General features: G+C 39.5%; 1 protein-coding gene across 9 annotated transcripts in view; it reads left to right on the plus strand.

The window, feature by feature from the left end:
* Nucleotides 1-13,708, plus strand: part of ZC3H14 (zinc finger CCCH-type containing 14) — a 38,244-nt gene that overhangs the window by 19,664 nt on the left and 4,872 nt on the right. For 2 of the 9 annotated variants that reach the window (XM_023628238.2, XM_023628237.2), the window contains exons 10-12: nucleotides 5,630-5,704; nucleotides 10,644-10,803; nucleotides 11,553-11,785. The exons of 2 other annotated variants lie outside the window; for them this stretch is intronic. In XM_023628238.2, coding sequence (XP_023484006.2) covers nucleotides 5,630-5,704; nucleotides 10,644-10,803; nucleotides 11,553-11,785 — 468 coding nt within the window. Of the gene's footprint in view, nucleotides 1-3,435; nucleotides 4,118-5,629; nucleotides 5,705-10,643; nucleotides 10,804-11,552; nucleotides 11,786-13,708 lie in introns of those variants that run through there. 5 more of the 9 variants (XM_023628239.2, XM_023628240.2, XM_023628241.2 and 2 more) reach the window with 3 other exon arrangements.

The following is a 13,708-nucleotide window of genomic DNA, read 5'->3' on the forward strand; positions in this document are numbered from 1 at the left end:
TTGACATACCTTGCCCCAAAGGCATTTCTGTGAGGCCATCCTCAGTGTCCTACCCCCGTGGTCCCTAACCCACTTTTTTAAAGCTTTATTTTTCTCCGTAGCACTTACTACCATCTAATATATATATTTTATGTTTTCATAGTTTAGATATTTTTATCCAGACTCAGGGCTTTAAATATCAACATAAAATATGTTATATTTTAACATGTTTTGTTTTTCTGTGCATTTGGTTTCAAAGTTTATCTCCTTCCCCTCTCCACCAGAATGTAAGCTCTGACCAGGGGGTTGTGTGTTTGTGCGTGCGTGTGTGTGTGGTGTTCATTGCTGTTAGTGAGTGCTCAGAACCATGCCTGGCATATCGTAGGAGCTCAGTAAATATTTGTTGCCTTAATGAGTGTGTTGCCTCCTGCCTTGCATCTCACTTGCACTTTTCCCAGGGTCTCTTTTGTGGCTTTTTTGCTCTCCTTCACAGCCAGTACTTGTCCATATATTTTCTGTTTCCCAGAGGTGGTTGAAATCTAATCTGCTCTGATCCCTTCCCTAACCCCCATCTCTAAATCAGAGATCTCCATATTTCTGTATTTCTGACCATACAATTTTTTGTATTCTGTAGTCATTTTCAATGTGACACTTCAGTATATATATTTTATTTACATATACACACACAGACTATTATTGATATGTATGTTAGAACATGTGAAAATAGAACTCTAAGGAGGATGGAGATAGAAATATTTCTAATGTAATAGAACTTCTGATGTTCCTACACCTCAGTGGATAATCTTAGAAACCCAATTTGGAGTCCACTGCTGTGTGTTGTTAGGAATTTGTACCCTTTTTAAGCTCTTCATTTTTATAGCCTCTCCAGAAAGAGAGGCTATATAAATGGATATATTCAATATATTATGTTGGACTGGAAGCACTGTGAAAGAATCTTAGTAAAAAGGGATTTTCAGAGAAAACAAGGGAAATCCCTGCTTCATCCTGCCCACTGCCTTCTTCAGAGGTAAGCACAGCACTTACAGCAGTTAGGTCTATGTCTGTGGTCTTCGTGGTGTTTTTGTCCTGTGTTATGTACGTGTGCATTCTTTCTGTATAAAGTAGAATTCTGTGTATATTTATATGCACAAGCATATATGTATATATAAAATAGGGATTAGACTGCATGGATTTCTCTGTGACATGTTTTGTTCCACTTAATGTATCACGGAGAAAAGTATAATAATATAGTGATTATGATTATGGACTTGGAGCCAGACTACTTAGGTGTTAATCCAGGCCCTGCCACTTACTAGCTGACTTTAACCTTTCTGTGCTCTAGTTTCCTTAAAATATATAAACTTCCTCTGCTGATGGATATTTACATTGGAATCTATGGAAAGATATTTGCTTATTTTGCATTCTAAAGTTGGGGTGGGTATGATGGATGATAACAGGAAGCCTCAAACGGGCTCTTTTTAGGCACCTTGTTTCTTTGAGATTCATCCTGTTAAGACTACCGTCCTGCTTTTCTCATTGCGGTTGTGTTTGCTGCTCTTGAGTGACCCTACTGGTTTGCGGGTGGCACTTGGCTGAGGATGTGCTGCTCTTCCTAATGTTTACTAGAGAGGTCTTCTATCAGCTAGTGCTCTTAAAAAATTCTGTGTGAGGGGCTGATGCTGTGGCCGAGTCGTTAAGTTTCCGCACTCCACTTCAGCGGCCCAAAGTTTCGCCAGTTTAGGTCCTGGGCGCAGACATGGCACTGCTCATCAGACCATGCTGAGGTGGCGTCCCACATGGCACAACCAGAAGGACCCACAACTAAAATATACAACTATGTACTGGGGGGGGTCTTTGGGGTGAAGCAGCAGGAGGAAAAAAAAGGAAGATTAGCAACAGTTGTTAGTGCAGGTGCCAATCTTTGAAAAAAAAAAAAAAGATTCTGTGTGAATCCAAAGCCTTGTAAGGTTTGAAAATTATATTCTATCTAAAGATTTTGAAGACTTAGATTAATTTACGGATACAGTGGAGAAATAAGAATAAAGAATAAAGATTCTTATTATGTAAATTTTAGCGCTTTTTCTTTATTCTGTTATGGTGAACTACCACTGTTTAACTGGGAAATGAAAGGCTACGGTTCTTTATAAGAACTCTTCTTTTGGAGAGCCTGGGGGAGCTATGTCTACCATCTTGCATGCTTATATTTTGCACAGCTTATTTGTTATTTGGCAAGTAAACCAAAGTAAAAATGACCTTTTTCAAACTAAACCGTGGGAAGACATTCCATGTTCACAGATTGGAAGACTTTAGTATTGTTAAGATGGCAGTACTCCCCAAATTGATCTGTGAATTGATCTCAGTCTCTGTTAAATCCCTGCTGGCTTTTTTGCAGAAATTGGTGAACTGATCCTAAAATTCATTTGGAAATGAAAAGGACCTAGAAAAGCCAAAACTATTGAAAAATAATAGAGTTAGAGGACTTACATTTCCCTATTTCAAAACTTCCTACAGAGCTACAGTAATCAAGACTAGCACTGGCATAAGGGTCTACACATAGACCAATGGAATCAAATTGAGAGTCCAGAAGTGAACCCTTACATTTATGGCCAGTTGATTTTCTACAAGGGTATCAAGGTAATTCATCAGGGAAAGAATAGTCTTTTCAATAAATGCTGCTGGACTGCTGGATATCCACATGCAAAAGAATGAAGTTGGACCCTTACCTTATACTGTATATAGAAATTAACTCAAAATGAATCAAAAACCTAAATGTAAGAGGTAAAATTATAAAACTCTTAGGAGAAAAATTAGACATCTAAATGAGCTTGGATTAGGCAATGGTTTCTTAGATAGTGGCACCAAAAGCACAAGCCACCAAAGAAAAAATAGGTAAATTGGATTTCATCAAAGTTAAAAACTTTGTGTTTCAAAGGATACTATCAAGAAAATGGAAAAACCCACAGAATGGGAGAAAAATCACATAGCTAATAATGGTCTAGTATCAAATGAAGGCCACATCCTCATTTCCCCTATCTTTAAATTCCTACCATATCCATATCATATCAGTGCAGTTGAATTCCATTATTACCACATTAATTTTTAAAGAGATTTGTCTGTGGTCATTGGTCCAGGTACCTTCCCTGTCCTCTCCCTATGAAAGAAATGCCAAATACTCTCATACTATTTTCAAGGGGAAGTGAAATTCAAAATACTACATAAAACAATCTGAAGCTTGAAAATTATGGCTTAATAGATGAAGGGGCAGAAATACATTAAATTCACATATTCAGGTATAAAATACTTAATGTTGTTATATTGCTTAATTTATCCTTCAGATCTTCAGTACTCCTTGCCATATGAGGTAAATAATAGAAAATTCTTTGTGTGTCACATGTCTGCTTTCAGCCAATCAGAAGCCAGAATTTCTTTGGTATGTAATAATAGGATCTATTGTTTGGGAACGAGCTGTGAGTAGAACTTAGAGGATATATGGGACTATGTATTAGGGCCTTTTAGTGGTGGCAAAGAGAACATTGGTCTGGTTTGTTTAGCATTTTCAAGTTTACTTTGAATTTTGACTCCAGAAATGTACAACCGTGTCTTTTCAATTATATATTTTAAAATGTTACTCACTGCTGATACTTCCTAAAGTAACGGCTTTAATCACTCCTTTTACTTTTGGTGAAGCAATTTAATGGGCTGTGAAGCAAGAATTACCAGATATTAAGAGGGAGAGAAAATTTAATGAAAATGTCTTCAAGGTTTCCATCACCATCTTTACCAATTTTATTCTCACCTGGGCCAATTGACTTAGGCTCTGTAACAAGTTCCTCTTGTTCACTGAATGAGCTAGACAATATTTCGCATCTTTTAAGGAAAATATCAACTGATATCAATGAAATTAAAGGAATGAAAGCAGCAATTTTGACAGTGGAAGCAAATCTTTTTGATCTAAATGTTAGAGTGTCACAGATTGAAGCAAAAATTTCATCTTTGGAGGTTAAAATGAATGAATATTCAACATCAGCATGTGAGTGCAACAGGCAGTTTGAAGATCTTCAAGAGGAAGTAGATTTTGAATCACAGTCAAGGATTACTGATGTAAAAATAATTGGCTTCCTTAGAAACATTGACAAAGGTAAATTCCGTGTATGTGATATCTTCTGTGTACTCCCCCATGGATCTGTATCTTTTCGTGTAACTTGACTGTAGTTCTCTTATGGAAGCAGTGTGTCACAAAGAACTGGAATTTTTCATGGACTTTTAATGACAGAATCAGAGTTTACAGGATCTAGCTTAGAAGCCCAGAACTTCCCAGAATGTCATCCTTTTTAGTGTGTCTCTCTAAATGTTTTGAAAAGATAGATGAGCATAGAGAGATGAAGCAAAATTTGAAATGTGAGAGAATGGTCCTGTTGCTTGTATCTGTCTCATGAAATTATTTTAAAATGTATAATTCTTTTGTTGTTCATGGTTTATGTTAAGGAGACCTGTTGTAGTATTTGAATTGAAAGAGCATTCTTCCTGTAACCTAGTATGTGTCAGTTTCCCAAGCTGTCCTACAGGGATACAACTTGACCAAATAAAATTTTGACCAAAAGCTAATAAAATTTTGAATTAAATATAGCTTTTAAAATTTAAAAACCCATTTAAATGACTCATGGTAGTTAGCAAGCGATTGCTAACTTAGATGTTTGCACTGAGTGAGCAAAGGCTGTCCTTGTGAAACCACTGGTAATAGATATACTAAAAATTAGCATCCAAGCATCTTATTAATATTTCAGTATTGGAACTCTATCAGTCACATCTTTTTGTATACTGTCCTCTAACACTTTTGTTTTAAATCAGCAGGTGAGTACCTAGTATCTGCTAAGTACTAAGTGGAGAGATTCAAAGAAGTGTGACATCCTCCCATCCCTCGAGGAGCTTAGCATCAAATTGAAGATAGAGAAAATCAATTCTGTGTCCTTGGTTTGCTTTGTTTTGCAGTGTAACTATGAGGAAATTACGAACCTGTTTAAGAGATAATAAATACTCCAGCTGAGCATTTTTTCTTACAGGAGATTCAAATGATTATTTTCATGCTTTGCTGATGTAGGACCTGGACTGCAAAGCTCTGAATGTCGTACTTACTTGTTGTTCTCTTTGTATCCATCCAAAACCAGTTTGTCTCTTGGGACGTCTGTGACCAGATAATTCGGTTTTGTTTTGCATTTCTGAGGTAGGGGAGTGAGTGGTAGCGGTGAGAGCCCAGGTGATGGAGGGAGATGCTTTTCATGTTGTTCTTGTAGTTAGTTGTTCTTTGCCTCTCCCATGGCACCAGCTCTGGGTCCATGCAGCACCTCCACCTGCCTTTGCCACCCTTTACCTTTATCCCAAGGCTTACTTCTAGTCCAAAAAATAGGGGTTTCAGATAGAGGGAAAACCAGGAATGTCCTACATTGGCATTTTTGGTTTAACCCTAAGTATAGGTTTTTGTCTCACATACCTTTGGTCTGTAAATATTATTAAATTGTATTGTTGAATCTTTAAATTACTTTTAAGACTTTAAGAACCCAGAAAGACTATTTTGGGCTTAATTTCTGGGAAACATGGAAGCTGATATTGTTTGTTTTTTAAGCTTAGTGAAGTGTTAAAATTTATATTCTAGGAACTCAGCAGAGGCAATTGTTATCCCGACTGCAGATTGACCCAGTAGTGGCAGAAACTCTGCAGATCAGTCAAGGTTGGTAATAATGTTAAATTTTCATTGTAATCTAGCATTTTTTAGTTGCTATTTCCATTCCTTACACCTCATTTAACGTATCTTAGATCTCGAAGATCCTGCCCTAACATGCCATATTTAGATCTTTGGAAATATTCTAGGGCCAGGAGACAAGGTCTGCATTTTTTTCGTGTTATATGGTGTTTGTATTTTTTGCCTCATTCAAAAACTTTCTTCCTTTGATGCCATTTCACCCAGGTCCCTGCTCACTCCCCAGCTCCAGGGATGATTTGAGTCCCTACCCTGCTCTCTTCTCTACTCAACTTTTGCCATTGCCCTGAGCTGCTTGAGTGTCCTCTGGCCTGTTCAACCTTATCCTCACTTTCACTTCACTTTAGAATCTCATGATCAGGGCCACACCTAGAACTTGTCATTCTTAGAGGCCACTGTAACTTGTTTAACCTGTCTCCACCACCCCCAGCACACAGAGACACACATACCAGGGGCTACTTCAGGTCTGGGGCTACTGCCTTATTTATCTCTGTGTTCTCAGTGCCCAGCCCTGCCAGATGCATGTTAATACCTATAAATATCTGCTGAATAAATGAAGGGAATTATTGGATACCTGCAATCTTAAATTCAGAAATCTTATTTTCTCCTGCTTCCTTCTATTTCCCCTAAACCTGCCTGTTGTTGGAAGCTCTGGTCCCTTGACCCTCCCTGTCAGCTCCTAACTGAATTTTCTTCCCCCTTGGTCAGATCTCCGTAGTCGGCAGCTGTATTCCTTGACCCTTCCCCAGCCTTCTGTCTCATACCGATGTGCTTGTCTGCTCTAAGGGGTACCTTCCACCCAGATGCCAGATCGTACCCAGTTGATGACCATTCTAGTATCATCACGCTCCTGTCGCTTCAGTCTCTGTCTCTCCTCTGGCTTCTCCCTTCTGCCTATAGGAGTGTTTAGATGTTCTCCCCCCGTGATTTTGCCCTCTCATCTCTCAACATTCCATTTTGCTTTCTACATAGAGGATTTTCTTTCCAAATGTTGGACAGCTACGGTCTGTGTGTGTTGTATCCACTTCATCAGCTCTTATGCATTCTTTTTGTTTCCTTTAGTTTTTATTTATTTATTTTTTTAAAGATTTTATTTTTTCCTTTTTCTCCCCAAAGCCCCCCGGTACATAGTTGTGTATTCTTCGTTGTGGGTTCTTCTAGTTGTGGCATGTGGGACGCTGCCTCAGCGTGGTTTGATGAGCAGTGCCATGTCCGCGCCCAGGATTCGAACTAAGGAAACACTGGGCCGCCTGCAGTGGAGCGCGCAAACTTAACCACTCGGCCACGGGGCCAGCCCCCCTTTAGTTTTTATTTTTATCCACAGTGCACATACAGTGTGAAGCATCAAGTCATTCTGAATGACTACATCCTTTGCTTACATCCTATCATATTTTTTATTTCTGAGAGCCCTTTTGTTTCTGCATATTTCTTATGTATTTTCTTAACAGACTGATTTTGTTTCACGTATGCAAATACTTTCTTTTATTTCTCTGAGGATAGTAAAGGTAGTTTTGGACATTTTCTTCCCGTCCCTCCCTGGTCTTGTTTTCTCCTAATTGTTTGTTTGTTTTGATTGCTGTCTTTTGTGACAGGTTTTCCTTAGATGTTTCGGGATCCTTGGTTGTCTTATATTTAAGAGAGAGGCATTTAAAGAGTTGCTTGGTGTTCTGGGTTCATTAATTGGGAGGTGGGATGGGGGGGCTTTTGACTTCACATTTGAATGTAGATCCTACAGTGGAGAGTGATTTGTCTTGCCTGTCTAGTTTGGGGGTACTCTGATGTCACTGTCTCTAGGCCTTTCCTCTTAGGCTGGGCAGCTTCTTCAAAGGATGATGTTTCGGGTAATGGATTGGCTGCCAGGGTTCTGGAAGCTAAGTGGGAAAGGGGGCTGGAGGAGGCACCTCAACATTAATTACTACATAATGTTTACTTTAACAAACCCTCATCTCCGCTGTTTTCAGAATGGTACTTCTTTGAGCATGGTTAGCATCGTTTGGTCCAGAGACCCCTCTGTTTTTACCTTTTCAAGAATCTAAAGCTCTACTTTTCTCCAAGGGAGAAAATGGTCAAAGGTTATCAGGAAATCTAACTGCTCTTTGAAATTTTAGTAGTATTAAAAAAACATTTTAGTATCATACACTTAGTTTATTTTGTTGTAGCACCTTCCCATCAGAGACCATGATGCTTCATTCATAGGCCTCTCCAACACTGATCATCGGGAAAGCACATCTCCAGTTATTCCAGATATCTTCACTGTAGAGGTAGGGATAGGTGTGGTAAGGATCAGAGACGAAGAAGAGAGATAGAGTTGAGAAAGAACTAACTGCTTCTGAAGTGGACACTTGAACAACCTGTTTTGCCCTGTCTTCTCCCTCAGCCGTTTCCAAGGTCCCCTCTGCTGCCAGTTTCGCAGCCTTTGGAGAATCTTGGCATTCACATTGAATTGCTTCATTATTGGCTTAAGACTCAGTTTTGAAGATCTGCTAAGTTAGTTTTCCACTTTCAAAATGTCGTCTCTCCTTTTACAATTATTTTCTTTGCGAGTTTATTTATTTATCATTAATTCTTTATTGACATTTTAGTGAGGTTCCAGGAGGAAACAGAATGTGTGGGTTCAGCCTGTGGTTTTTACCCAGAAGATGTCTAACTCTCCCATCAGTCTGCTTCTACTTGACTCAGGCTGCCAAAGCGTTAATCTTGCAAAGGTGACCAGTGACTTGTGTGGGCTGTGCATGCTTTTCTACCCTCTGTGGTATGTGACACTTGCATTCCTGTGTTTTCTTCAGTCTTTGATCCTTTGGCTTCCAGGACTTCACTTTCTATTCTTCTACTAATTCCTTTTCATTCTCCTTTATAAACTCCTCTCCTCCATTACTACCCTTTAAAATGTTAACTTCACCCCATGTCCTGCCCTCTCAGCATTGTTTTCATCTCTTCTATATTTTCCCAAGCTGCAAACTAGTAGAACTGCTTTGCCTCACAGAGTGCAGGGTGATGAGGAGTGTCGCGTCGGCCCCTGGACTCAGTTCTGGGCTTTCCCTGTGGGAGCCGTGAGAGCTTAGTGAATCATTGAAGAACTTTGTTTTGCAAATTGGTCGTCTGTAATGTGAGGGGAAATCTACTTCTTAGGCTCCCTATGAGGATTCGCTGAGAAGACAGCAGCACTGAATATGTGCAATTTATTAAACATTTATATTTTACCTTCAGTTTCGACTCTGCCTCTCTTTTTTCTCTCCCCCTCCTATTGATCCAATCTGAATTTTCAGCTTCTTCATAATCATCTAAGAACCCAACAAAAAACTTCAAACTAAATAAATCAAAAATTAAATTTGTCTTTGCCCCCTTTTAAATCTGCTTCATCCTGTTCTCTATTTCCTGAGTCAAGTTTCTCCTCCTGCTGTCACTCCTATATCACCATCTCCACGGCTCTTGAAGGGGAAGGCAGATGTGCTTCTTTCCTGGGATGGTATTTGAAAATGCAACTGCTCTGAAGTGCTAGTGCTGATGGGATTGTGGAGTGTGTCTTCTCTCTCTCTCACATGGGTCAGAATAGGACAGAGGGTTAGAATCTTGTCATTCAGCTTCACCGTTTCTCCTGGGCAGCCGTCTCTCAACAGATCTAGAACTCCAGTCCAATCTTCACACTCTCTGTTTTTCTAAAAACCAATTTGATCATGTCACTCCCTTCGTATAAACCTCTCTTGGTTACTTACTACTTCTATACCAGAATCCAGACTCACTGACACATACAAGATCCTTTATGCCTCAGCCTTCCTTACTACTTACCTACTCAGCCCACCCCACACACCTCTCCAGCCATGCCACATTCCTCACCAGGTCTCAGATTCCTCGTGCCTCACAAAAGCCTTGCCTTTGTCCGGGCAGTTTCCTCTGCATGAAATGCTCTGTTTATTTTCCACCTCTCTCTCCCCTTCCTGGTTTATTCCTGCTCGTTCCTTTAATACCTGCTTCAAATGTTCATCCTCTGTAAGCTTGTCCTTGATTCCCCAGCTGGAGTAGTTGCTTTGTATTCTCCCAATACCTTATTCATATCCCCTTAGGATCACCTTTTGGGGCCTGCTGTGCTGAAATTGTGTATACATCTATTTTTCTGTTTTTTCTTCTTTGCATACTTACTATGGTCTCTCAGGTGTTCACTTTGCTCATTGAATGAACATGAATGAATATCCTGTGAGTTTTGGTCTCTGTTATTTGCCTGTTAACTTTAAGTGCAACTCATTAACTTTAGTCAGTTGATAGTATATTGATAGGTTAACCATCTCCATTCTGGGTGCCAGGTCTTGGTATATTTTATAAAGTAGTTGGGCTTAAAAAGCATATTGTAGGTGATGTGAGCTGTGATTGTTTTCATTGAAGGTCAGTGTTTTCCTTGCTGTAGTGTTTTAAATGCCCATTCGTCTTAAAATTCCCTTTCAAAGTTTTATCTACAACCAGGTAGAAATTATGCCAGTTGAATTCTTTTCATCAGGATCTGTTCTTCTCTGTAAGTGGTACTGTGCAAAATGAACAAAACAGATTTTAGAAAGATTTTTAAATTATCATAATTCTAGGAAGCATTAGAACTCTGTATTCTCCATGTTTTTAGAAAATATTGTACTTTAAGTTTATATTGTTAATATCCCATTAGATGCCTCACATAAGAACCCTTCTATACTGTAGGCAGGGAGTGTTCATTAGCTTCTCTTGGTATGTGTCGTGTGAGGAAAGGAATACTTCTTTGAAAAGATGTTTGGCACAGAATGGCACCCCATTCCTGAGTAGAACCATTGTGATTTTCCTTTGAAAATAATTATAGCTATATAAAGGATTGACATTCTTCTCACGTGTGTGATGTTGGGAATGCAAGGTATACAAAAGTAAACATTTGTGGCCAATTTTTTTGGCTCAGATTACTATGACATGGAATCCATGGTCCATGCAGACACAAGATCATTTATTCTGAAGAAGCCAAAGCTGTCTGAGGAGATAGTAGTGGCACCAAACCAGGAGTCGGGGATGAAGACTGCAGATACCCTTCGGGTACTTTCAGGACACCTTATGCAGACACGGTAGATGGTTTCTTTTTCTTGTGTAGCTAATTTGTGTTGATTAGATAGTACAGGTTAACCATTAGTTCCCAGCTTCCCTCCTCCCCTTCCTGTAGACTGCTTTTATTGATTCAGTAGTTAGGCCATGTATAATAAGCCAAATTCAGTTTTCGGAATTTCTAGTTGATCTTTCTTGTTCAGAAATCCATTATCCTACAAATAAGTCAGTCTATGATTTAGCTCTATTAATAAGATTCTTTTCTTTACGCACATCCAGGAAATGAAAGTTTAAAAGTCAGGTGATCGAAATCAAGAAATCTCTCCAGAGAGAGAGAGCACATTGGGTCGGGGTGATTCTTCCCATAGAAAATGGACTCAATTGTCCTGTAAAGGAACAAACGTACAAATCATAAAACTAGTGTAAATATAGACCTCCTGGCTATTGTGTTCTGAGCACAGATGCTGATTTTTTAGTTTATTTCCATGTGACCTTACAAGGATCAACTGGACGTTGGGGGTCAGGGTTGAGGGGAGATTGTCCTTAGTGCAGCCTGGAGGGTCGCTGGTGATGCTGCTGCAGTGATTGGCTGTCGCCTCTGTGTTAACAGGAGTCCATTAATGCTGTACCTGGAAGTCCTACCAAGTCTTTTTTTACTGAAGAAATCGCAAAGCAAGTGAGGGAGTGATAGGTCTGCTGAAGAGCACTGTAGGAGGCTCAGCTTTTTATGTTCGTTTCCCTAATTCTATGGTATTTTCTATCTGTCTGGCAGAGATCTTGTACAACCAGATAAACCTGCAAGTCCCAAGTTTATAGTGACGCTGGATGGTGTCCCCAGCCCCCCAGGATACATGTCAGATCAAGAGGAGGACATGTGCTTTGAAGGAATGAAACCCGTAAACCAAACTGCAGCCTCAAACAAGGGACTCAGAGGTCTCCTCCACCCACAGCAGTTGCACTTGATGAGCAGGCAGCTTGATGACCCAAATGGTAGCTTTTCAAACGGTGTGTTGAGAGCGCAGATTTGCCCTTTTCAGGGTGCTGTCATTGTGAAGGGAATCTTTGACATGTGTCTCTACCTTGAGTGAATATTGGTTGGAGGCCTTGCTTATATTTATAATTCAGTAGTGGCCTTTTTTCTTTTTTCAGACAAAATGACTAGTTAAATGTGAGACTCTTTTTACTGTGTGTGTTTCATAGGTGGCCTGTTATTCCAGTGGTAAAATGGAATTCAGCCATGGAAGTCAAGGAATACCTCTTAATTAGGCTTGTTAAAGGATGAACCATCATTCTTGATGCCTTGTCTACCTTTTTGCCTTTAGAAACTATACTTGTTACTTTCCCCTTGTACCAGCAATACTCTCTCATAATTAACCTGACAGAAGGATGAATTTTGATTTTGATGCTGTTTCTACCTCAATGAAATTCTCTTGAAAGGAGTTTCTGACCTAATCTGTCAAAATACTTCTTGAAAGTTGAGAAAAGACCTTATGTTTAAGTTAATTTTGAAGCATTAAATATTTAGTAGACGTCAGAGGAATTCAGTTCACATAGTAGCCTGCTTTCAGGCAGAAGAGCCTTTCTCATCACTGCTGCTGCTTTCACTGGCTGCCAGTGGCAGGTGCAGCACCATGGCTCATTTTCATTCATGATAGAGAATGATACGCAGGCTCTCATCCCTTCTAAAGGTTTTAGAAACACCTTCATTGGCAGGGGAGACAATTAGTCAATCTTAAAAATGAAATAGTTTCAAATAAAAAACAGTAATAGGTTTTGAAATTTTTCCAAAGTAATCCTTGTCTTGACAGAAGTATGAAAATGTATTTTCAGTCACTAAAAATACATTAGCCTTTAGGGGGAGATGATGAGTGAGTGAAGAGAGATCACTGTTATCTTGAACTGAATGCTTTTTCTGCTGGTCAGTAATGTAGTGTCATGGTTTTGATTGTTGGAAGGAGTTGAAAATCTGAGCCTATCGAAAGGAGGAAAAATTTTAAAATGATAACAAAGGTGGTAAGAACTGTAGTAGTCAGGCAGGGCGAATTTCTTGCCCCTGTGTATTTTATCTAAAATAAGAGAAAATTCTGGTGTTTTTGTTACTTTGGTTTTCAGTTTGGTAGCTTAATTTTTGGAATATTAAGGTCTAATTTCATTAAATGTTATTATCCACATTGGGCTTCATTGGCATATATATCATAGCTGTGACATTCTAAACAATGTGTTAGTAAAAATTCTTGCCTGGGTCGCACAGGCTGTGACCATTATGGAGTGGTGATGAGTCCTTTACCATTGCTTTGATCTAAGTGTTTCTGCTGCTCAAGGATGGAGCTTTGTAGCACTTAGAACATAAGTGATGCCAGAGAGACTCCTGAATAACAGCCACAAAGAGGCTCTGCTCTCTCTTGCTCTGCCCTTCCAAGCAGGGAGTTTGAAACTTTGTAATTGCTTTTGGTGGCTTTTTGTCCAGTGTTTCAAGGATGCTACCAACATCAGCATCCATTTTAAGCCACCTCCACTGGCCATTATATGGCAACATAGATCTTACGGCTTGCAATAAAAAGTGAATTTGCCTCTTAAACAGGAGGAGGAGTTGTTGGGTGGTGTTGTCGTCGTTGTTTTTGGTGAGGAAGATTAGCCCTGAGCTAACATCTGTGCTCATCTTCCTCTATTTTGTATGTGGGACACCGCCACAGCATGGCTTGATGAGCAGTGCATAGGTCCCTGCCCAGGATCTGAACCTGTGAATCCTGGGCCACCAAAGCAGAGCGTGTGAACTTAACTGCTACACCACCAGGCTGGCCCGCAGGAAAAGTTTTAATAGCTTGTGAAGTACATGTTAGGTAAAACCAAAGTCATGACCTTGGTATATATGACTTAACAGTACCATCAGAAAGATAAAGTTTCCTTGTAAAGTATTTAACTTCTTTA

Source organism: Equus caballus, chromosome 24, assembly GCF_041296265.1.
Source record: "Equus caballus isolate H_3958 breed thoroughbred chromosome 24, TB-T2T, whole genome shotgun sequence".
Lineage (NCBI taxonomy): Eukaryota > Metazoa > Chordata > Mammalia > Perissodactyla > Equidae > Equus > Equus caballus.